Source organism: Oryx dammah, unplaced genomic scaffold, assembly GCF_014754425.2.
Source record: "Oryx dammah isolate SB20612 unplaced genomic scaffold, SCBI_Odam_1.1 HiC_scaffold_23, whole genome shotgun sequence".
NCBI lineage: Eukaryota > Metazoa > Chordata > Mammalia > Artiodactyla > Bovidae > Oryx > Oryx dammah.
In genome coordinates this window covers 78,559,122-78,584,272 of record NW_024070207.1, presented here as the reverse complement: position 1 = coordinate 78,584,272, position 25,151 = coordinate 78,559,122, and the positions used below count along the sequence as shown (strand labels likewise).

The 25,151-nt window shown below is 47.2% G+C and overlaps 2 protein-coding genes across 2 annotated transcripts; both read left to right on the top strand.

Moving 5' to 3' along the window:
• Positions 1-396: 396 nt before the first annotated feature.
• Positions 397-7,336, top strand: UXT (ubiquitously expressed prefoldin like chaperone). The gene is made up of 7 exons (XM_040265854.1): positions 397-593; positions 780-886; positions 1,874-1,955; positions 2,089-2,156; positions 2,423-2,530; positions 6,962-7,025; positions 7,241-7,336. Exons 2-7 carry the CDS (start codon positions 789-791, stop codon positions 7,289-7,291), a joined length of 471 nt encoding a protein of 156 aa, XP_040121788.1. The 5' UTR covers positions 397-593; positions 780-788; the 3' UTR covers positions 7,292-7,336.
• A 1,081-nt stretch (positions 7,337-8,417) lies between these two features.
• Positions 8,418-24,355, top strand: ELK1 (ETS transcription factor ELK1). Its single transcript, XM_040265853.1, has 6 exons — positions 8,418-8,647; positions 17,625-17,868; positions 20,234-20,677; positions 21,334-21,801; positions 22,760-22,861; positions 22,946-24,355. Exons 2-6 carry the CDS (start codon positions 17,659-17,661, stop codon positions 23,042-23,044), a joined length of 1,323 nt encoding a protein of 440 aa, XP_040121787.1. The 5' UTR covers positions 8,418-8,647; positions 17,625-17,658; the 3' UTR covers positions 23,045-24,355.
• The last annotated feature ends 796 nt before the right edge of the window (positions 24,356-25,151 follow it).

The window sequence follows — 25,151 nt, the reverse complement described above, 5'->3', positions numbered from 1 at the left end:
ACTGATTAGACATAGTGCGTTATCAACCTCTGCTTAAACCCCAGTCATGGACTGCGGGCTACAGAGCTGGAGTCGTCAAAGGTGCATATCAGAAAATTTGTCTCCTTTTCAAAACTTATGTTAATGCTGACATTTATTTCCATTATTGGAAGTCAAACCGAAGCTTCCCTTGTGAAAACTCAAAATCCAGGGCGATGCAAGGATATACTTTCCTTTTTACAGACCACATTCATAATCTTTTCTTGCCCGACTGCTTCTGAAGCTCTGACTTTCAAAGACCAAAAGCTCTACTCGCTCTGTGTGTCCCGCCACCTCCGGAACCCGCCAAATCCCATTAAACCCCACCCCCAGCAACAGTACACTATCCCCATAGGCTTGTTGGGCAGTCCAGGTTCCCACGCTCTTCAGCCTTCCTTAATCAGCGGATTTCTTCAAGCCCCGCCCTTTCCATCTCTCCGGCGTTTTTTTCCGTTCAGGACTGCCTCACCCACCCTGGTTATTTGGTTGGCCAGCGCCCCCGCCATACGTCATTTACCCGCGCCACCCGGAAGCCACGGTTCTTACTAACAATTCTTTTTGCCGGCGGCTTTCAGGTAATGCCCGCACTTGGGTGTCCCTGTGTGATGGGGTCCCAGAGCTGGGAGGGGCGGAAGGCTGAACCCTGGGCATAAGCCGGACGATCCAACTCCCAACGCTGAAAAGGTGCAGTTGTACTGTGCTTGAGACCAAACTGAGACCAGTGGTCTTCAACGTGGTCTTTCTCCCTCCCCATTCCTCAGGAGCCCATCATGGCGACGCCCCCTAAACGGCGGGCGGTGGAGGCCACGGCGGAGAAAGTGCTGCGCTACGAGGCTTTCATCTCTGACGTGCTGCAGCGGGACTTGCAGTAAGTGACAGAACGGGGGGCGGAGCGATGGGAGCGGTCCACGTGGTGAACGGGGCGTTCAGTCAGGTCCTGGCCTTCTGATTGGTGGGTGAGGCGTTCAGAGCCCGGCCCCGTGCGCCATTCGAGGAGGAAGGAGGGGCGATATCCAGGGTGCAAAGTGGGGTGAGGAGGGAGACATGGTGATTTAATGGTGCCTGTGTACACGTATGCGCGGCTTCCGATGACCTTAAAGGGTTAAGAGAGTTCTGAAGCAGAGAGTTTTCAGGTTCGAACCCTGGCTTGACCATTTTGCTTTCCGTGTGAATACATACTTCGCCTCCACTTTCTGTGCCTCAGTTTCCTCATCTGTGAAATGGGGAAGTTAATGCAACCTTCCTCACGGCAGTGGGTTTGTGTTTTCAGTGTATTCAGTCCTTGTAAAGGGTTTAACTTGGATACTAGAGGCTCAATGAGTATAAAAACTTATTATTACTATCATTATTAATCAGAGCAGGAGGGAGAGTGTTCAGGTCTAGGATTATGAGCTCCTAAAAGAGACGGAGGATTTTTTTCTAGGGTGAGAATGGCATATTCTGATTGGAGGGAGGCATTCGGAGTAGAGTGTAATAATAATACTCGTAAATAAGAGCTAACACATATAGAGAACTTTGTTTGGAGGGCACTATTCTAAATGCCTTATAGTAAATACTCATTTAATCCTCCTAATGACTCTATGAAGTAATACTCCTCATTCCTATTTTTAAAATGGGGAAATTGAGTTCCAAAGAGGTTACTCACTTGCCAAAGTCACACAGCTAGTAAAATGGAAAGCCTGGATTCAAACCGAAGCAATCTGACCCAGAGTCCAAACCTTGACTTCTGCACTAAAATTCCTGTTTAGACTCTGGTGACAGGAGAGTCTCAGGGGGTCATGGTGTGAGATATTCCAAGAGGGACAGGGTTTCCTCTTGGTCACCATTTTACTCTTGTCCAATCATGTCCCATCAGGAAGGTCCTGGACCATCGCGACAAGGTGTATGAGCAGTTGGCCAAATACCTTCAACTGAGAAATGTCATTGAGCGACTCCAGGTAAAGATGCCAGGGTTAGGTAGTCTTTTTGTGGGCAAAGGAGGGAGAAGAGAGGAGATACCCAAGACCAAAACCTGTCACCTGACCTAAAAGTTAACCACTGATCCCTACCTCTTTTTCCCTGGCCCCACAGGAAGCTGATCACTCGGAGTTATATATGCAAGTGGATTTGGGCTGTAACTTCTTCGTTGACACAGTGGTGTGAGTGTCTACCTGCCCCTCTGAGCCCACAGGGTTCAGCTTTCCTTTTCCTTCATTCAACAAATATTTTTGTTAGTATTTGCTATGAACCAGACACTGCTTGGTGCTGAAGATGTGACAGTAAATAAAATAGGACAAATTCTCTGCCCACCCTGACCTGCAGTTTGGGGAAGGTGGGGGATGGGGAGTAAAATAAATATTAAACTGTGTAGTATGCTAAACAGTGACAAGGACTTCTCCACTTCTGATCACCACTGTTTCCTTAGCCCAGACACTTCACGGATCTATGTGGCCCTTGGATATGGTTTTTTCCTGGAGTTGACACTGGCAGAAGCTCTCAAGTTCATTGATCGTAAGAGCAATCTTCTCACAGAGTAAGTCCGTTGCATGAGGATACTGTCTAAAACAACACCATTTGTAACATCCTTCTTCCCCCTTTCACCCTGGCTACCTGGGATGGTACCTAGGAACCACTTTCCCCTCTCTCTAGGGGAGAGAACAGTGGGGATGCAAAGCTTAGCCCCAGGTGTAGCACATAATAAGTACTCAATAAATGGTCTCTGTATTGTTCACTCACACAAAAATTTATTGGGCACCTGCTGTATGCCAGGCTCTGTGCTTGGTGTTGGGGAGGCAGTATGAACAAGACAGAAGAATTCCTTGAAAGCTTACATTCTACAAGGGCTATAACTGTTACACATCAGCACAGTTTTGACCAGATCCTGGAGGTCTCAGCCTGTAAATCAATAACAGTAAAACAAGTTACCTCTGACTTCACCTCCTGCTAATTTTCCTGCTCATTCACTGTGCTCTCATCACACTAACCTTCACAGGCTTCTTTAAATGCCCACAAAGTGATCCCACCTCAGCACAATTGCAGTAACTCTTCTCTGTCTGCCTACAGCACTTTCCCCCCAATACATGCATGGCTTCCTTTCTCCTTATTCACTTGAAGTCTTGCTTAAATGTCACTTCCTATAACCTAACTTGAAAATTGCAACCCTTGCACTCCTGATTCCCCTCCCTTGTTCTACTTTTTCTTTTTTTCCGTAGCACTTATGACCTCCTAATGTTTACTATGTGATTTACTTTTTTATAATGTTCATTGCCTGCTCCCATTAGGATATAAGCTTTGCAAAGGGAGAGATTTTCTCTACATCTCGTCACTAGAATAGCACAAAGCATATAGGAGGCACCCTGTGTTTGTTGACTGAATTTCAAAGCATATGCTGGAAATAGATTTAAGTGGGGATTGAAGGATTAGTAGATCTCTGTTGGCGGTGATGGAGGTAATGTGGGGATAAAGGATGAACTCTGACTGAGTGTAAGGTTCTATGCAGGGAAGGGGAATTGTGATGGTGGAGAGACTTCTGAAATGAGGCCTTCCAGAGGAAGCAGCATTTGAGTTACTTGGTTGAGTGAACAAACCATAGGGCTTTCTAGGGAAGAGCATTCCTGGCAAGGGGACCAGTGTGCCTGCCATGATAGAGGAACTGCTGAGAATGGTGAGCATTCAGTCACTCAGATGGAGTGAGTGAGGGGATGCTGAGCAGATACACTTAGATTAACATCTCCTCACAAGTGTGAATACTACTGATCTAAAATTCTACCTTCTAGGTTATATTTCCCTTTATGTCTCATTCATTTCTTCCACAGTTGCCTACCTTAGGTTTCAGTAATTCTTCTCTTTTCAGACCTTTTCGAGGTTTCAGTGTTCATAAACTCAAATGAGCCTCAGACCTGTGGAGATTTCTAAATCTTAGTGATCAGATCAGTTGGTGAATAGTTTGATTGAGGGGCCTGCTTTAATAGGCCAGTATAATTCTGAACCAGCAGCCATTTACACCAAGTCTGTTTTTTTTTTTTTTTAATGACAAAGCCTTCCTTATTATGTCACCAGATTCCTGAGCCTTTCAAATAGATTTTAATATTTTGAGACTTGATGTCTTTCCCCAGAGTGAGGTATTTGTCATTGTCTGCCCCATTTGGTCTTTCTGATTTATTGATCTGGTCTATTAGTGTGATGAGAAATGTGAATTCCTTACTGTGCTAAGTCGCTTCAGTTGTGTCCAACTCTGCAACCCCATAGACTATAGGCGGCCAGGCTCCTCTGTCCATGGGCTTCTCCAGGCAAGAATACCAGAGTGGGTTGCCGTGCCCTCCTCCAGGTGATCTTCCCGACCCAGGGATCGAACCCACATCTCTTACATCTCCTACATTGGCAGGCAGGTTCTTTACCACTAGCACTACCTGGGAAGCCCATGAATCTGTTATTACTTTATTATAATTAGTAGGACTCCCTAGTAATTGAATCTTTCTAGGAGATGAAGATTTGAGTCTGTGTAGCTCATTCTCTTCTTTAAAATGTGTGGTTATTTGAGAAACACTTTAAATAACTTTCCTTCAGGTTATTTTATGTAACCAAAATGGCCTATCAGTACTTCCTGTTTTTAGTCTGTGTCTCTGGGGATCAGGTCTCTGTATATATTCTTTCTGATAACATAGAAAGGAGTACACATGCACACCCATAAGTAGACATGATTACAGAAAAAACAGAATAACCATTTGACTAACACAGCCTTACATATTAAATCAGTAGCAATAAATTAAACATATCCCTTTTGTTACAACTAGCATTTGGTGAACTTTATGCTTTTCTCCTTTTTTTAAGTGCTGAAACCTTTCATAGACTAAGCTTATACACTGAGTGTATACTATGTGCCACATCCTTTTTGGTTCCTGAGAATACAGGAGGGGAGCAAAGCTGACCAAATCTCTGCCCACACAGCTTACATTCTATTCAGACAAACAATAAACAAGCAGAGGATATAGTATGTCACAGGTGGACAGTGGTGCAGAGAACAGTAAGGACTGGAGACTGGAAACATTGCCTGGGATGGAGCAGTTGCAATTATCAGTAGAATGCTCGACTGGAAGTGGGGTGTGAGAAAAAGGAGTCCAGGTCTTTGGCTGAGCAAAGGATGGAACTGCCCTTTTATGAGATGGAGAAGATAAGGGGAGAGCAGATTTGGAGGGGAAAATCAGGAGTTCAGTCTAGGACCTGTTAAGTGTGAGGTGATCATTAAACATTGAAGTAAGTTTTCTGAGGATGTAGTTAAAACTCCCAAGGCTGGAATTCGGGAGAGAGGGCTAGACTAAACATACAACTTTGAAAAAAAAAAAAATACAACTTTGAGAGATAGTGATATATAAATGGGTTCATAGTATTTTTTTTCCAATTTAATATCCTTTGTTGTTGCCTTCTACTTTTCTTAACAGTATTTCATTTCCCTGAAACTGACTCTTACATTGACAGATAGCTCAACACAGTAAAATCCATATTCCTCTCATAATATCAAGATTACATGATCTGTCCCCTACCTACCTCTTGGATCCTAACTTGTGCCACTTTTCTTCCACCATTCACTTAGTTTCTAACACTCTGGCCTCCTGATTATTCCTTAAAAAGCTCTTTCCTGCCTTTTGGACTTTTTGTGGAAAAGACTATATCCTACTGTTTTACTCATTCTTCAAAGGCCTTCCTTGATCCTTTGGGTGAATTAGGATTCTTTGGGTGAGACTGGTGCCAGTTGGCATAGAGAGAAAAAAGTGACTGGTTCGTGTAAATGGCAACCCGCTCCAGGATTCTTGCCTGGAGGATTCCATGGATGGAGGAGCCTGGTGAGCCCCAGTCCATGGGGTTGCAAAGAATTCGACATGACTGAGCAACTAACACTTCCACTTTTTTTCTTTCATGTAACTCAACAGCCCAGAGCCGGCATGGTTTCAGGCAACTCTGGCTTCCCAGTCACTTAGGCCTTGGTATCTTCCTTGGGTTCTCTTTCTCACACCCAACACCCTCCTTTGGTAAATCCTGTTGACTTTACCTTCAAAATGTATCCCAAATCTAGTCATTTCTCATCACCTCAACTGCTGCCACTGTGGTCTGAGTCTGCTTCTCTCACCAGGACTGCCTCCTCACTGGACTTCCTCTTCCACACTGGCTGTCCTTATCCCCAGTTGTTCTCCACACAGCAGCCAGATGGATCCTCTTAAACCCTAGTCATTTCACATCCCTTCTCTGATCACAGTCCTCCTCTGGCTCCCACCTCACTTAGAATAAAAGCCAGAGTCCTTACCATGGCCTGGTAGGCTTTACATGATCTTTCTCCCCTGCTTATCTCTGTGACCTCACTGTCTACAACCCCCCTTCACTGATCCTTCTCCAGTCCTGCTGGCCTCTCTGCTGTACCTCAGACATGCCAGGTGCATTCCCACCTCAGAGCCTCTGCATTTGCTGCCCCTTGTGTCTGGAACACTCATCCTCCATCTAGCCACACAATTTGCTTCTTCATTTTAAGTCCTTACTCAAACGCACTTCTCGGTGAAGCCATCCCTAAGCACTCTAATTAGAATTACAACCCCCACTCCTGCACTCGTTATTCTCTCTTAACATTTAATTTTTTCATTGTACTTATAACCATATGACATACTGCATATTTTATTCCCATCATTTGTTCCCCATAATGAGAATTTGAGTTCCACAAGGCCAAGATTTTTGTTTGCTCTGTTTGCTGCTATCTCCCAGTACCTAAAACGACCTGGTGTAGAGTAAGCATTCAATAAATGTCTCTGAATCAGTGCAGTCCAGATGGCAGCCAGGCATCTCTGCATAGGAGCAGCTCAGGTAGTAGGATGTCCTACCACCTACCGTGTGGAAGTCATACATAATGTAGGTAGTTCTTGAAGTGATGAAGAAGCATAGTTCTCCTGCCCACTTCACCCTTCTTGTTTCTTTTCTCCAGGCTCAGTGACAACCTCACCAAGGACTCCATGAATATCAAGGCCCATATCCACATGTTGCTAGAGGTGAGAGCAGCTCACTCCATTCCCAGACTCTATCTCCAAATGTTTAGGGTGGTGACCTGAGAAGGAGAGAGAGCCAGAGATGGGAAGGACCATATTTTCCTCTAAACTGGAGTCAAACTGGAGCCAGGCTGGCTCGGAGGGAAGAGAGTTCTGAGCAAGCCTGGGATGGGGCCTGGACCCAGTCTCTGTTAAGTCTCTTATGTTCTCTTTTTCAGGGGCTTAGAGAGCTACAAGGTCTGCAGAATTTCCCAGAGACTCAGCACTGACTTCTTCCTACCTCCCCTGACATTAAAGAGCCTGAATGTCTTTGAGTCACACGGCCCTTCTTTCCCCCCTTAACCCCTACTGTTTGCTAAAGTGCCCTGTTTCTAAAGCACAAAGTACTAGGAGGCCCAGAAATCCGGTCTGTGTGGGACCATTAATGCACCACTGAAGTCCTGCTATTTGACTTCTGTGCCCTCTCTACCGTTGCCTTGGCAACCTGGGCCCCCACCTGACCCATTTCTTTTCATGTACACTACTCTGAATTACCAGAGAATGGGCCGATTTATGGTGGAGGTTTGCTCCCCAAAGCAATTCAGCCTTTCACTCCTGGCTGGAAGGTTTACCTTTCTCCCAACACCCCAGTCGTTCCTCAGGTACGTTAAATTACACACACGCCCATCTAGGCTCAACCTTGGCCTTGCCCCAGCCGCTAAGTAATTCCAGCTTCCAGCAATGGGTCTAGGGCTGATCCCGCCCTCCCTGGTCTGGTCTCTATTCTAGGTTGAGTCCAGCTTCCGCCAAACCATGCAAAGCCAGGTTCCGCCTGTTTGTAACTGGTTGCAGCTCGACCCCTCCCCCGTAGGTATTTCGTTTCCGCCACTCAGCACACACTTTTGTATGTCTGGCAGCTGCTCCGTTCTAAATTCGTCTTTTCCAGCCAATCACTACACAGTTACCCTGCCCGCCTACGCAGTACCCAGACCTCCTCCCTGCGGGCTGGTATGCCTGTGTACTTCTATACAAGTCTTGCTTCCGCTGAGCTGCGTGGAGTTCGGCACCACCCCGTCGGGGTTTTGGCAGCCGTCTAGGAGTCGCTCGGTAGCCAATCAGCAGAAAGCAGGACCTAATCACCCGTATCCTCAGAGGCTGGCTGTCTTCCATCAATCTCATATAGGCCAATCCATGCGAGGCAGGCGCCCCAAAACCTTGTCAATCGCCCCCGGCTTATCAGTCTGTCTTGAGCCAATCAGCGTGAAGCACCGCAGGGCCGAGCTCTCCTCTTCGGAACCCAGGCGGCCATCAGCGTTCCATCAGTTCCCCTCGGGCCAATCACAGCATAGGTCTGTGGAGCAGTGCCCGCCTCGCCAGCCCTGGAAGCCGCGCGGTCGATCCAGGGTACTTTGGCCAATCAACGAGCGGCAGAACGCTCGGCTCCTCCTTCACTGGCCCACGTGAGCGGTGAAGAAACGCAGGGGCGGCTTCTAGGTGCTGCCGCTGCCGCCGCCGCCGCCGCCGCCGCCACCTCCGCCGCCGCCGCCGCCGCCTCCGCCTCGGAGCCCAGGCCTGGGGGGCGGTGGGGCAGCGCATGGAGCCCCCGCCCCCCGGAGCTGCCAACACCGCCGCTGCTCTACGCACAGGTGAGTCCAGGGCCTGGAGGTTGGAGGGCCTGGTCCATGACCCCAAGTATCCTTCCCGCCCCCGCGGGGTGGGGGGGGAGATGTGGCTTGGCCCAAGCCCTGCTGGTGTTCGGCTCCCCACCGCCGCCACTACGGCTGGTGGACTTGCCTGTGGCATTGTCCCCTCCCATCGCCCCTTGTAGTGGATCTGACCGTGGCCTAACCCTCCTTTCTGTTTTATAATGGATCAGTCTTCGTGCTTGTGTTTCTCCCCACCCCACCTTACAGTAGACTGGTCTGTGGTCTTGCCCCCCACCCCACGCTTATAGGGAACCAGTTTCTGGCAGTGTCCGACTCCTTGACCGTAGGTGCATCTGAGTGTTTGTATTTCTCCTGTCCTCAACTTTCAGGGGCCCTTTCTGTGGCCTTGTTTTTCCACCCTTACTGTTCCTGTAGTTAGTCAATCCGTAGCGTTGTACCGCCCCCCCCACAATGAGTTAATCTGTGAATTTGTATTCGTGCCTCCAGTGCATCAGTTCATGGATTTATCACACACACACCACTTTACAGTGGATCCGTCTACATGCTTGTTTTTCACGTGCCCCTGCATAGCCCGTTGCCCTATTCTCCCTTTTTTGTAGACTGTCACTCCAGTCCTTGGGCTTCTCCCTTCCTTAAGAGTGGATCAGTTTAATGCGTTTTATCTCCCCATTTTCAGTAGCCCAGTCCATGGCCTTGTCCCCCTCTCCTTTTAATCAGTTTGTGGGATGGCTCTCCACTATTGTGCAGGAGTCAATGTGCTTTCTGATCTCATTGCTCCTAGTAAATAAGGTGAGCCTTTACACACATACACACCTTTACTGTGGATCTGTCCATTGGCCTTCCTGCCACCCTTGTGCTTGCGTTCACACCCTTCCCTTCTAGTATAACATCCTATGAGTCCAGTGCCTTGTAATCCCTCCAGGAGGGTCAACATGTGTGCTTTTATTTTCCCCCTCCTTTCATGGTGGTGGATCAGTCCATGGCCTTCCCTGCCACCCTCCCTCCTTAATCGTGGATCGGCCTGTGTGCTTGTTGAACTTAGGTCTTTTTTACCCTAGAACACACTTTCTCATACACACTTTTAACCACTGAGACATCCTACCTCACTCCAGTAAATGAATACATTAGTGATAGTGATATTACCAATAGAAGCTAACATTTATTGAGTACCTACTTGTACCAGGCAAAATGCCTTATGTTAATGAGCTCATTTAATCCAACCTTTAAGATAGGTACTGAGGAAAGTTCAGCATAGAGATACCTTACTCAAAGGTGATCCAGTAGGTATCAGATTAGATTGCTCCTCAGAACATAGGATAATTTTTGATGCTTTCCTCTCTCACTTCATCTCACCCCACTTGAGGCCCCATTCTTTAAAATACCAAATTAATTCCTATCTCCACACTTTGGTTTTTGCTGTTCCCTCAGCTGTCTCCATTCCACACCTTGTCTCAGGACATATCCACACCCGATCCCAGCAGCTATGTGACCTTTGTGATTTAACCACTCTCTCTCTCCTCGTGTTTCCTCATTGGTAAAGTGGGGGAATCAGAACTAGAATCCCCTCCAGGGTAAATAAAGAATGTTTGTGTGGAGTTGCTCTGTCATGTCCTATTCTCTTGCGACCCCATGGACTGTAGCCTGGCAGGCTCCGCTGTCCATGGAATTTTCCAGGCAAGAATACTGGAGTGGGTTGCCTTGTGAATTAATAAAACAAATAACTTCTCTGACCTTACCTCCTGCTGCTGCTGCTGCTGCTAGGTCGCCTCAGTCGTGTCTGACTGTGTGGCCCCAGAGACAGCAGCCCACCAGGCTCCCCTGTCCCTGGGGTTCTCCAGGCAAGAACGCTGGAGTGGGTTGCCATTTCCTTCTCCAATGCATGAGTGAAAAGTAAAAGTGAAGTTGCTCAGTCGTGTCCGACTCCTAGCGACTCCATGGACTGCAGCCTACCAGGCTCCTCCATCCATGGGATTTTCCAGGCAAGAGTACTGGAGTGGGATGCCATTGCCTTCTCCGGACCTTACCTCCTACCCACCCCTAACTCTCTTCCAGCCACAATGACCTCACTCGTCCTCAGAAACACCAGGAGAAATCCAGCCTTGGGGTCTTTGCCTTGGCTATTTTTTCTGCCTGGAACAGTCTGCCCCCATCTCTGCATGGTTCCTTTCAGGACTCTGTTCAAATGTCACCTGTCCCTGACCATCTGAACCTGCACACCTAGCAGGACTCAGGCCCTTTTTCTGCTTTATTTGTGGTTTTGCCCTTTATCACTGTCAGGCACTCTGTTTACCAGTTTATCATATTTATTGTCTTTCCCTGTTAAAATGGGAGTCCCATGAGGAACTCTTTCTGTCTGCTTATTCACTGCTAGGTCTCCAACACCTAAAATTCTTACCTAGTACTTGATAAGAATTTATTACACAAATGAATGGAGAAAATAACAATTTCAGACAAATCAGAGTTGGGGACAGATGGAGATGAAGAGGGCATAAGAGAGTTAGTTAAGAGGCTAGTTAGTCAGGACTGTTTATTCAACAAACACTGAGCACCAGGCATTCTTCTAGGTGCTGGGGATATGAAAGGGAATAAAACAGGCAGAAATCCCTGCCTTTGTGGAACAGACATTTGCTAAAAGTGCAGACTATATAAATAAGTCAGTCTAATTAGTATGTTAGACAAGTGCTAAGGAGGGATAGTGAAGAAGGGAAGGTTGGAATAGAGTATCAGGGTGGTTGGAATCTTAGGCACAGGGCAGGCCTCATTTAGAAGGTGACGCTTGAATTAAGGCTTGAAGGAGTTCAGGAAGGGACCCATGATGTGTAAGGGAAGAGTGTACCAGGCAGAAGGAACAGCCAATGCAAAGGCCCTGAGGAGGGATTGTGCCTGGCGTGTTCAAGGGCCATGAAGGAGGCCAGCGTGGCTGGAGCAAAAGTCCCTTACATATCAGTTCAGTTCAGTTGCTCAGTCGTGTCCAACTCTTGGTGACCCCATGAACAGCATGCCAGGCCTCCCTGTCCATCACCAGCTTCAAAGAGTTTACCCAAACTCATGTCCATTGAGTCAGTGATGCCATCCAACCATCTCATCCTCTGTCATCCCCTTCTCCTCCTGCCCTCAATCTTTCTAAGCATCAGGGTCTTTTCAAATGAGTCAGCTCTTCCCATCAGATGGCCAGAGTATTGGAGTTTCAGCTTCAACATCAGTCCTTCCAGTGAACACCCAGGACTGATCTCCTTTAAGATGGACTGGTTGGATCTCCTTGCAGTCCAAGGGACTTTCAAGAGTCTTCTCCAATACCACAGTTCAAAAGCATCAATTATTCGGCACTCAGCTTTCTTTATAGTCCAACTCTCACATCTATACATGACTACTGGAAAAACCATAGGCTTGACTCGATGGACCTTTGTTGATAAAATAATGTCTCTGCTTTTTAATATGCTGTCTAGGTTGGTCATAACTTTCTTTCCAGGCAAGAATACTGGAGTGGGTTGCCTTGTGAATTAATAAAACAAATAACTTCTCTGACCTTACCTTTAATTTCATGGCTGCAATCACCATCTGCAGTGATTTTGGAGCCCCCCAAAATAAAGTCAGCCACTGTTTCCCCATCTATTTGCCATGAAGTGATGGGACTGGATGCCATGATCTTAGTTTTCTGAATGTTGAGCTTTAAGCCAACTTTTTCACTCTCCTCTTTCAGTTTCATCAAGAACTCTTCAGTTCTTCTTCACTTTCTGTCATAAGGGTGGTATCATCTGCATATCTAAGGTTATTGATATTTCTCCCAGCAATCTTGACTCCAGCTTGTGCTTCATCCAGCCCAGCGTTTCTCATGATGTACTCTGCATATAAGTTAAATAAGCTGGGTGACAGTATACAGCCTTGACGTACTCCTTTCCTTATTTGGAACCAGCCTGTTGTTCCATGTCCAGTTCTAACTGTTGCTTCCTGACCTGCATACAGCAAGAGGCAGATCAGGGGTCTGGTATTCCCATCTCTTTCAGAATTTTCCATAGTTTATTGTGATCCACACAGTCGAAGGCTTTGACATAGTCAATAAAGCAGAAATAGATGTTTTCCTGGAACTCTCTTGCTTTTTCGATGATCCAGCGGATGTTGGCATATACTGACATTTAATCCTCCTGGAAACCTTTCAGAGTAGGTGTATCTTGAAGATACCGAACTTTGAGATTGGCATATCCCCCATTTTATAGGTACAGGAACAGACCCAGAGAGGTTGAGTAACTTGCTCATGGTCACAGAGCTAGAACAGGATAGAGGAGTATGGGGCTGGCAAGCCGGAGAGAAGAAAGATCTGCTGGGGTAGACAGGTTATTCATCACACAGAGGAAGAATTAATTCTGCCTGGGAGATCTCAGAACTTGATGATGTGTGTAATAAAGGGTTCATCATATGTTGAAAAGAGGGAAGGACACTCCTGGCAGGGAGAATAGCACATGCATATCCTTAGAGATGGGAACTGGATGAACTCAGGGTGCCCATGATGTAACATGCCAAGCTTCAGTCCACCTCAGAGCCTTTGTACAGTCTGTTCCCTGTGCTTGAAAGACCCTTCCCACAGATGTCAGCATGGCTTGCTACCTCCCCTCCTTCAGATTTCTACTTATATGTTACTTCCTCAGGGAAGCCCTCCCTGAACACCCTGTGTAAAATAGCATTCCTGTCCCCCTCAAGGATCTTACCCTTCAGTTTTGCTCTATGGAGAGCTGGTGGAACAAAGTGGCTAGGATCACTGCCTAGAGCCAAACTGCCAGAGTTTGATCCCTGTCTCTTTGTGATCTTAGGCAAGTTATATTACTTCTCTGTGCCTCCATTTCCTCATCCGGAACATGGGAGGGTAATAAGAGAGCCCACCCATGATGTTGGTTTGAGGATTGAATGAGTTAAATGACTAAAATGGTAAGGGTTATGTGGCTGGTTCCTGTTTTTTAAATTGGTGATATTATTCCTGGCATACATGTAGGTGTCTCAAAGGCCTCTGAGACTGACCATCTCTAAATCTGACCCCATGTTCTCCCTTCAAAACCTGCTCTCCCACAGGGCCCCTATCGCAGGTGATCAGGCCACAAACCTAGAGTCACCTCTCACCCCACCCCACCCCCAGTGCTATCTGTCAACAAATTCCATTCGTTCTGTCTTCAGGTTTTATCCAGAACTCAGCTGCTTCTCACCAGTTCCACTGCTAACACCACCATCTCTTACGTGGACTATTGCAGTAGCCTCTTCAGCCCCTACAGCTGGTTCTCCTCACAACAGCCTGAGGGTCTGTTAAAATCCAAGTCACAGCCTGTCACTCCTCTGCTCACAGCCATCTCATGGCTCCTATCTCATTCAGTCAAGTCAAAGCCCTTCCTGGCCTAAAAGAGCCTCACACAGTCTGGCCTCTGTTGCCCCTCTGCTCTCAGCTCCTACTGCTGATACTTTCCCCTCACTGTTTTCTCTCTGACTGTGCCAGATTTCTTTGCCTTCCTCTGACCTGCCAGGCTCTCCAGCCTCAGGGTCTTTCACCCGAGCTATTTGCTCTGCCTGGATGACTGCTTTCCAGGTTGTCACAAAACTGACACCTTCACCTCTCTTAGGTCTTTGCTCAAATATCACCTCCACAGTGAATACCTTTTCAGAAAATAACTTCTCCCTGCTTCTTTGTTTTTTTTCCAGAGCTCTTATCACCATCTGAAGAATTCTTGTTTATCTTGCTTCTTGTCTGTCTTCCCCACTAAAACGTGAGTTATGCCAGAGCAGGGATTTTTGTTGTATCCACTGCTGTCTCCCCAGCACCTGGCCCACAGCAGGCCCTCCATAAATGCTTGCTAAATGAATGAAATAAAGAGAAGTAAATGCATCTGAGAGAGGCATATGACTAGAACTCTTGTTAGGGATTATGTGGGAGATGTGATAATAAACAAAAGACAAAACCTTGTGTGCTGCTGAGGCTTGAAGCCAACTGTCAGGTTTCACCTTAAGTGATAGATTCTGTGGCTGCTGAAAGGGGAACTGGTAAAATTGCCTGTTGTCACCACCAGGAGTCACAGTGGACTCTCTGCCTTTGAAACAAACAGGCCTTCCAAATAAACCCAGCAAGGTTTCTGATGATGGGACTGTAATCTGGATACTTTGTGGCCTTATGACTTACATAATTGCCTAAAACTGTGTCTGCCAAATGAATTTCAAAACAGCTCAGACAGAAGAGGATCAGACTATATTTCATTACAGATTAAAGACTCAAGCTATAAATTATAGAAAGAAGTTCTTTCTTAACCCAGCAGTCCCAGCTGGGTGATTGATGAAAACTCTTCCCTTAAGGAATAGGAAGTTCATGTTTATTTCCAACTCACACTCAGCAAAAGAAGCAGTTATAGGTTGGGGGGAAGAAGGCCAGGGAAGGTCCTATTCTGTGCATGACATGCTGAGGGAATAGTCAGTATGAGAGGCAGTTTAGTTTAATGGTTGAAAAGCTCAGACAACTGGAACTTGGCTGCCTGGGTCCAAATCTTGACTCTGCCACTTAGAGCTGTGTGGTATGTAAATGTCATTTAGACATTTTGTGCCTCAGCTTCCTCCTTTATAAATTAGAGATAATAAGAGTACCTGTTTCCCAACATTGTGATGAGAGAGAAATGAGTCAATAGCTGTAAAAATAGCAATCGAGGTCTACATGCCCTTATCTAAAACCCTTGGGGCCAGATGTGTTTCACAATTTTGAATTTTTCAGATTTTAGAAAAGTAACAAGGTACACATACAAGATGTTACATAATACTCTCAGTGGGCTCTGTAATCAGCTACATTCAGATTTCTGTAGCAAGATGTATCACACCAAGTGAAGCTCCATAAAGACCACAAAAGGCCTTACTTTGTTTCAAATCAGGTTTTAGAGTAGCAGACAAGGAGTAAGGAACAAATTAGAAATGGATATTTTGTATAGCAGATAAAGAATTAGGAATAAATGAGAAATGGATATTTTGTAAGAGCTTATCATATCCCAGGCATAGTATATTTACTGTACAATAACCCTGTGAGCTAGGTGGTATTACCATCTATTTTAGAGATGGAAAAAATGAGGCCCAAAGAGGTTAAAGAACACACCCAGGGTCACACTGCTAATAAGTAGCAGAATGAGGATTCCAGCCCTGGCAGTCTGGCTCTGGAGCCTGGGTGATTGTCCAGTAGGCCATATTGCCTCTAATTGGTACAATGCCTGGCACATATTTAGCACTCAGTAGATGTTCATTATTGCTGTTGTCAAGAAGGAGAATCAGAAGGAAAGGAACAGGTCAGAGGAGCATGGGGTAGACAGACAGGAGAGAGCAGACATTTCAGTGTCAGGAATTTTCATAAAGTCAAGGCTCCTTGGGGCTGAGACTTGAACAAAGGAGAAGACTTGAAAGCAGAGGAAGGGAACCCAGCGTGGAGTAAACAGCCTTTATGAGATGCTGACAGAAGGAACCTCCTGGGAAACTTGGTATTTAATGTGGTAGACGGTGCAAATGAAAATATTCAGGTGAGGGGCATTGCTCTGGTTTTCTATTCATGCTGTAACAAATTATCACAAACTTTTATTATCACAAACTTTTAACTGCTTTCAGTTCAGTTCAGTCACTCAGTTGTGTCCGACTCTTTGCAACCCCATGGACTGCAGCACACCAGGCCTCCCTGTCCATCACCACCTCCCAGAGTTTACTCAAACTCATGTCCATTGATTGCATCGGTGATGCCATCCAACCATCTCATCCTCTGTCATCCCCTTCTCCTCCCACCTTCAATCTTTCCCAGCATCAGGGTCTTTTCAAATAAGTCAGTTCTTCCCATCAGGTGGCCGAAGAATTGGAGTTTCAGCTTCAACATCAGTCCTTCCAATGAATATTCAGGACTGATTTCCTTTAGGATGGACTGGTTGGATTTCCTTGCAGTCCAAGGGACTCTCAAGAGTCTTCTCCAACACCACAGTTCAAAAGCATCAATTCCTTGGCACTCAGCTTTCTTTATAGTCCAACTCTTATCCACACATGACTACTGGAAAGACCATAGCTTTGACTAGATGGACCTTTGTTGGCAAAGTAATGTCTCTGCTTTTTAATATGCTGTCTAGGTTGGTCATAACTTTTCTTCCAAGGAGCAAGCATCTTTTAATTTCATGGCTGCAGTTACCATCTTCAGTGATTTTGGAGCCCCCCAAAATAAAGTCTGTCACTGTTTCCACTGTTTCCCCACCTATTTGCCATGAAGTGATGGGACCAGGTGCCATGATCTTAGTTTTCTGAGTGTTGAGTTTTAAGATAGCTTTTTCACTCTTCTCTTTCACTTTCATCAAGAGGCTCTTTAGTTCTTCACTTTCTTCCATAAGGGTGGTGTCTTCTGCATATCTGAGGTTATTGATATTTCTCTCAGCAATCTTGATTCCAGCTTGTGTTTAACTGCTTAAAACAACACAAATTATTCTCTTAAGAGTTCTGGAGGTCAGAAGGTCAGCACAGGTCTCACCAGGCTAAAATCCAGGTGTTAGCAGGGCTACTTTCCTTTCTGGAAGCTTCATGTGATTAGATTGAGCTCACCCAAACATCTCTCTAGCTTAAGGTCCATAACCTTAAATCCATCTGCAAAGTTCCTTTTGCCATGTAACATATTGACAGTTTCCAGAAATTAGAACGTGGACATCTTTGGGTGGGGGACATTATTCTGCCTAGCACAGTCTGCCCTTTGGCCCCCAGAGGTTCACATTTGTCCCACAGGCAGAACGCATTCACACTATCGTAACATTTCCAAAATTCTCATCCCACCCTTCCATCATCCAAAGCCAGGCTGAGGGTACTCAGGGAATGATGGTGGTAGCTGGGGACAGAGGTGGAGGCAAGGTGGAAAGAAAGGAATCTTTCTCCTATTGACCTCTTCCCCTTTATGTACTCACAGCCTCTTAGTTCTGAGCTGTCTGCCCTCCAGGTACCCCTGGGATGGCGTGAGTACTTCCCCAGCGATGGACCCTTCTGTGACGCTGTGGCAGTTTCTGCTGCAGCTGCTAAGAGAGCAAGGCAATGGCCACATCATCTCTTGGACCTCACGGGATGGTGGTGAGTTCAAGCTGGTGGACGCTGAGGAGGTGGCCCGGCTGTGGGGACTGCGCAAGAATAAGACCAACATGAATTATGACAAGCTCAGCCGGGCCTTGCGGTACTATTATGACAAGGTAAGGTGTCTGAGACCAGGGCTGGGAACCCACTCCCCCGCCCCCCACACCAGCAAACATTTATACCAGTTATTTCATTTTCTTGTCTTAATTTGATCTAGCTCTAGTTTTGAAAACAGTATTAAAATTTACCATTTTTTTTACCCCATCCTCTGGTACTCTCAGACCAATGTTGGGGCCCCCAAGCATTTATTCCAGTTATTTTATTTTCTTGTATTTTAACTTTGGCTAAAACCTTCAAAGCAACATTAATACTGACCCCTACTCACTCCATTCTTTCTGAGATGCCCAGAGTCCTTCTGTCCCAACCACACCCCACACAACATTTCATTTTCTTGCCTTATTCCTTATTCCTCTGACCAAAACTTTTGAAAACACTATTAATAATGAGTCTTCCTCATCCTGGGACAGTCCTGGGTTCCCCCAGGTATTTCATGGTCTGCTCTTATCCCAGAATAAGAATTCTAGAATAGCCTTATGCTTAGAATCAAAGCCTCCATGATAGCATTATCCTAACCTTTGCTTATCTCATCCTCCAAGACCCTCAACATTTTTATCAATTCTTTTCATATTTGATTTCGTTAGCTAAGACCTCCAAAACAACGTGTATAATGCCCACTCCACACCCCATCCTCTTGTATTCCCAGAGCAACACTAGTCCTCTCCAATATTTATATCAATTATTTTATCATCTTATTCCTGTAGCTAAAATTGTAAATTTTCCTTATCTTTTCCTCTCAGACTGCCAAACCAGTGCTAGACATCCCCCCCTCACATTTATACCAGTTATTTCATTTTCTTATTTCTTTACCTGAAACTTCCAAAACAATGTTTTTCTTCTTCTAGTTTTATTGCAGTATGATTGACACACATTACTGTATAAGGTGTACAGCATAAAGATTTGACTTGTATACATCAAGAAATAATTATCACAATAAGTTAAATGAACATCCACCAGCTCATACAGATACAAAATAAAAAGGAAAAAAAATTCTTTACACTCTTAACTTTCATATATAACATACAGCAGTGTGAATCATATTTATCATGTACATTACATCCCTAGTACTTACTTTTCTTATAACTGGAAGTTTGTGCCTTTTGACTGCCTTCATCCAATTCCCTTTCCTCTCACCCCACGCTGAAACTTCTCAGACAATCTTAATGAGTCTCCCTTTTCATTCCTTTTCTGAGAAACACAAACCCACCCTGTGACATTCATGGCCAACATGAAGATGTCCTCAGGGTGCCCTGATGCCCCCCAGATACCTCTTGTCCCTCAGAACAGCCCTAGACTGGTGCTGCTGCCCACCCTTAACTCACTTACAGCATTTATTTCATTTTTATATTTTAATCCTTTAGCTCAAACCTCCAGAACACTATTCATAATGAGTCTGCCTCACTCTATGCACTGAAACCACCAGAACATCCCTGAGATCCTCCAGGACTATCCTGAAATAACCCAAACGTGCTCTGTGACCCACCCAAGCCAGCCTTAAGATTCCCACAGTATTTATACCAGTATTTTAAATTCTTGTTAGTTGCTATCGGTTACTTCATTTTCCAATTGTCTCAGCTTAAACCTCTCCAGTGGTATTAAGAATAAGGCTCCTCATCCTGTCCACCCTGATGACTTTGCCCTGTTTCACGGCTGTGTCAAGAGCTTTAAATCATCCTCTAATAATTCATATTTATTAACAATTCATCACCATATTCTTCCATATTCATTTAGTCTCTTCCAACATTTATACCAGTGACTTCATTTCCCTGTCTTACTGCATTAGCTAGACTCCAAAACTGTGTCCTGGCAGCCACCCCCAGGGCCTGGCCCTGTTAGCCCACAGACACCCCTGGTTCCAGGAGCCAAGAGGAAAGCCTGTTCCTAGATCTACTTCCCTAGTTGGGTCCCAGTGTGGAGAGGAGCCAGTGGGTGTAGCCATGTGTATCTCAGGTGGGGTGGGGGAATCGAACAGAAGGAGATGAGGAGAGTATGACAAAGGGAGACTTGGACGGGGGTGGATGGGATTGAGATGTGGAATGGAGAAGGGCAGTAGACTAAAGGAAAGATTATGCAGTGGGGAGACAGAGAAGGGGAAGAAGCTGGGGGAGAAGACAGGGAAATCGGGTTGGGGAAGAGTATTAGAAAGTAGGGGAGAAGGGAGGAGGCCTCAGATTAAGAGATGAGTGAGATGTGAAAAAGCTGGGAAGAGGACCGTATGGGGACAGAGACACTGAGCAGGGACAGTGTACATGTAAAAGGACAGGAGAGGCATGAAGGGAAAAACACAAGGAGACACTCCTCACCGTCCACTCTCTCTAGCCCTTTCTTCTAAGACACACTATCCTGTCTCTTCCCCCTTACCAGAACATCATCCGCAAAGTGAGCGGCCAGAAGTTTGTCTACAAGTTTGTGTCCTACCCTGAGGTCGCAGGGTGCTCCACTGAGGACTGCCCGCCTCAGCCTGAGGTGTCTGTCACCTCCACTCTGGCAAATGCAGGCGCCGCAGCTGTACACGCCATCCCCGGGGACACTGCCTCTGGGAAGCCAGGCACACTCAAGGGTGCAGGAGTGGCAGGCCCAGGCGGCTTGGCGCGCAGCAGCCGAAATGATTACATGCGCTCAGGCCTCTATTCCACCTTCACCATCCAGTCCCTGCAGCCACAACCGCCCTCTCACCCTCGACCTTCCACAGTGCTCCCCAACACTGGCCCTGCAGGAGTAGCAGTGCCTCCCTCGGGGAGCAGGAGCACCAGTCCAAACCCCTTGGAGGCCTGCCTGGAAGCTGAGGAGGCTGGCCTGCCTCTGCAGGTAAGGACTGGAATATGGAATTTCAGCAAGAGGAGGGATGTACAGTTCCCAAATGAAGAGAGGGACTGGGAAGAGGAGGGACATAATGTCCTGTTAAATATGATATAATGGAAGGAGAGACACAGAAGTCCCCTTGAAGAAAGAGATGGGGAGGAAAACTATTCAAACCCTGGGAAGGAAGAAGGGAATTGAGTGCACTACAATTAGCAGTACACCCAATATGTAGTAGGTGCCCTTGAATGTATTTGCTTAATGCACTGGCTCTCACACTTTTAGCACTCATCAGAAAGCACTTGGAGGGCTTTTTAAGCCAGAGGTGCTGAGGGACACCCCCAGAGTTTTTCTTTATGTGAGTCTGGGGATGGGCCCAAGAGTCTACATTTTTAACAAATTTCCAGATGAGGTGTATGCTGCTGGTCCATAAAGCAAATTTTTGAGAACCACTGCTTTTATAAATAGGGGCAGTATCTCCCGGAGTCCCACCCCTGAAGGCAACCCAGATAGGAGGACCAGAAGAAGCCCCATTTTCTTGGCAAAGTACCACATCTTGTTAAAGGACCTGCCCCTATTCTCAGGTCCCACTTTCCATGGGAAATAACTGGCTTCACTACCCCAGCAATCCTTAGGCATCCCTTCTGCACTCGTTCCTCTCCCAGGTCATCCTGACCCCACCCGAGGCCCCAAACCTTAAATCCGAAGAGCCAAATATGGAGCCTGGGTTGGGCCGGCCACTGCCCCCAGAAGTCAAAGTGGAAGAGCCCAAGGAAGAGTTAGAAGCTGCAGCCAGTGGGGAGGCGGGGTTTGTGCTGGAAGCCGTCAAGGCCGAGCCCTTTGAGCCCAAAGTCGACCCAGAAGTCCCTCCAGCAGAGGGCGTGCCAGCCCGGCTGTCCGCTGTCGTAATGGAAACTGCGGCGCAGGTGGGCAGCCTCACGGCTTCCACAACACCCAGCACGGAGATTGCCCAGCCTCAGAAGGGCCGGAAGCCCCGGGACCTGGAGCTTCCACTCAGCCCGAGCCTGCTGGGTGGACCAGGACCCGAACGGACTCCGGGATCGGGAACTGGTTCAGGTCTACAGGCGCCAGGTCCAGCGCTGACGCCTTCCCTGCTACCTACGCACACATTGGTGAGAACTTTCGAAGGGGCGGGGCTGGCACCTGAACAAATGGGATTGGGGCGGGGTGGCGCGGGGTGGGGGAGGGAGACTTACAGCAAAGGCCAATGTTATTACCTCGGAAAGAGTGAGAGGGTGGAGCCTTCGAGTGGGATTGGCTGCATGGAGGGACAGGCTTGATTGCTATTGGATGGAGGAGTCTGCAATGCCAAGGATCAGGTGTCCAAAGAAGGGCAGTTCTGGGGAGTTTCGTGGGCAGGGACTGAGAGGCTTTCTGCAGGAACTGTTCCTGGGTTGAGGCATGGCTTGAAGAACCTGAGGGGGGCTTTGGGGTCTGAGATTTTCTCAGCGGGTTTCCTGTGAGGTTATGCAGGTCAGCGGAGAAGGCAATGGCACCCCACTCCAGTACTCTTGCCTGGAAAATCCCATGGACAGAGGAGCCTGGAAGGCTGCAGTCCATGGGGTTGCTGAGGGTCGGACACGACTGAGCGACTTCACTTTCACTTTTCACTTTCATGCATTGGAGGAGGAAATGGCAACCCACTCCAGTGTTCTTGCCTGGAGAATCCCAGGGACGGGGGAGCCTGGTAGGCTGCCGTCTATGGGGTCGCACAGAGTCGGACACGACTGAAGTGACTTAGCAGTAGTAGCATGCAGGTCAGGGATAAGAGTTGGAAGTTGATTCTGAGCTACTGCGATTGTGAGGTTTGAAAACAGCATGTGGGTGGGCTCTTGGAGGTGGTCTTGCCTAGTGAGGCTGGGGTGGGCCCTCTGGAGTTAGAGTTGTCTGTGTGAAGTCAGAGAGTTGTCACAGACATGGCCTCAGTAGTTATGGTCTAGGCCTGTGCACTTTTGAGGAGTGATCTTGGAAGTATGAGTGGGAAATCAGGTGGGGCCAGAATCAAGTTCCTTTGGTTTTCCCACAGCTGCCCTCTTGCTCACTTGTGCTCTGACCACCCCTTCCCCACAGACCCCGGTGCTGCTGACGCCCAGCTCGCTGCCCCCCAGCATTCACTTCTGGAGCACCCTGAGTCCCATTGCACCCCGTAGCCCGGCCAAGCTCTCCTTCCAGGTAGGATCAGCTCCCCAATCTCAGAAAGGGTGAGTGACCCTAGCACGGTCCCCATCCATGACCTCTCACTATTTCTGTCCTCAGTTTCCGTCCAGTGGCAGCGCGCAGGTGCACATCCCTTCCATCAGCGTGGATGGCCTCTCAACCCCCGTGGTGCTCTCCCCAGGGCCCCAGAAGCCATGACTATCACCACCACCACCACAACCACCACCACCCCTTTCTGGGGTTACTCCTTCCATGCCCTGAACTTCTCTCCAGCCAGCTGTCTCAAGGAGAAACATAGTTCAGCTGACAGACTCGTGCTCCAGTTGTGGTTGGGTAGGGATTCTTAGGAAGAAGGATCTCTGAATAACCCTTCCACAAAAAAAAAAAAACATACAACTTCTCTCTTCTTGATCAGTCGCCCAGTGGCCGCTCTTATACGTCTCCTACTGCAGTGGTGGGGACGGTTTATTTATTTATTTTTTGAAGGCCACTGGGAGGAGCCTGGCCCAACTCTTTTGGAGGGGGTGGCAAGGACATCTCCCCCGTGTTCCACATTTTTTCCCCAAGATGAGACAATCGGGGTCTGGCTTGAGACAGGCCTTTCTTTATTTATTTCTCAGCCTGCCCTTGGGGAGCTGAGGGAGCCCTGTCTTCACTTTGGGGTATGGGTAGAAGAGCTAGCTTGTCGTAGTTTATTATTCCTGGCCTTCCCCGAGGGTCCAGGAAGAATTTGTGCCATTTAATGGTTTGGGAGTCTTGGCCAAGGAAGACTCACACCCTTGGAGATGGGAATTTCCACCTCCCCAGCCTTTCTCTCAGACAGGTTGTCCTTTCTCAACCACCTTTTCGGCCAGGGAGGAATGCCCCTTTTGTTCTTCTCCCCCTGAGAAGCCATTCCTGTGTCTGCCAAACTCCTGGGGTCCTGCCTGTTACCTCCCAATGGAGGGATTTTGGGGGAGTGGTCCCCGTCTGGGGGGCCCCTCCAGCCAGTACTCCAGGTCTCCCTGTCCCCCACCCCCTGCCATTTTGATAGTATAATCTATTTTTAAACAGGGCTTTTCAATAAGGGAGAGGGAGGTATCTCTTCCTATATCTGAGATGGGGTGGGTGGGAAGGAAGGGATTTGGGGGATCTCCCTGCCACCCCCAAGTGTTTATTTTTGATACCAAATGTGTATTTTCAACTCCCTCCCAGCCCCCCAATTTTCCTGCGGGCGGGTACAAAGGACCCTTTATGTGTCCCTGGAGTTGGGAGGGAGGAACAAGGGACATAAAGCCTGCTCAATCTGAATTCCAGGCTGGAAGACGGTGGGTTCAGAGGACTCCTGGGTTCACCTCCCATCAGCACCGTCCCAGCCCGGGCCTAGGGACCTGGGTCTTGGTGATTTGGGGGACGGTGCTATACCTGTCTCCACTGTTTGTTTTACTTCCTCCCAAATGGATTTTTTTCTAAGAGTCCCAGAGAATGGGGAATTGTTCCTGTAAATATATATTTTTAAAGGTGATGCTGGAGGCTGGTAGCATTTTTTTCCTTGAAGCTGTTGGGAATAACTGTGTGCAAAGGCACAACTTTGGTGAAAGGCTATAATGGTGTGAAATTGACCATGGGAGAGAGAGCATGATGGTGTGTGTCAGAAAGAGTAAAGATTACAGATTGGTAACCAGGTGTGTGAAAAAGAGAAAACTCTGGCAAGCTGTGATTGCACATGTACATTTGTGAAGTCATGTATTGAGAGAGTAGAAGTTGTAACCACAAACTTGACATTGTGTCTATGTGAGAAATTGTGTCTGGGTGGCAAAAAAACACAAAGGCTGAATGAGTGATTAAGACACCATGCCAGAAACTGGTGCTTTGTGTGAAACAGTGTTTACGAGAAGGAAGTGGGGACTGCACATCACTCACTGTTGGACAAGCTGATGGTGAGCAAGAGAGAATAACCAAAACAACATGTGAGAGCCTGTAGAGGCATGAAAGTGCAGTGGAGATTGTCAGGGACAGTGCATAGGTGAGAAACTTCATTGTAAGTAAGCAGGTGACTCAGTGTTTAGGAGATGGGTTGTGTGTGAAACCGTTCATGCAAGGCTGTTGGATCAACTAAAGTAATGAGAGCGTGTGTGTGAGAGGTTGATTGTATGAGAGAAAATAGCTGTGAGGCCACATGAGTGCCTGAGATTTAAGATACCAGAATGCATGATTGTATGTATGAAAACTTTCTGTGAGATTAAACTAGCAAAGACTGCATGAGAAACAGAAAAAGTGGCTGCAGCTGGGAGAGCGTGAGAGGCTGTAATTGTGTGTGTGTGCA

Excerpts from the sequence above, each read along its gene's own strand:
- UXT (XM_040265854.1), top strand. The coding sequence starts at position 789 with ATGGCGACGCCCCCTAAACGGCGGGCGGTGGAGGCCACGGCGGAGAAA. Across the intron at positions 1,956-2,088 it reads ATGTCATTGAGCGACTCCAG|GAAGCTGATCACTCGGAGTT; the intron begins GTAAAGATGCCA and ends CTGGCCCCACAG. Across the intron at positions 2,157-2,422 it reads TTCTTCGTTGACACAGTGGT|CCCAGACACTTCACGGATCT; the intron begins GTGAGTGTCTAC and ends CTGTTTCCTTAG.
- ELK1 (XM_040265853.1), top strand. The coding sequence starts at position 17,659 with ATGGACCCTTCTGTGACGCTGTGGCAGTTTCTGCTGCAGCTGCTAAGA. Across the intron at positions 17,869-20,233 it reads TGCGGTACTATTATGACAAG|AACATCATCCGCAAAGTGAG; the intron begins GTAAGGTGTCTG and ends CCCCCTTACCAG. Across the intron at positions 21,802-22,759 it reads TGCTACCTACGCACACATTG|ACCCCGGTGCTGCTGACGCC; the intron begins GTGAGAACTTTC and ends CCTTCCCCACAG.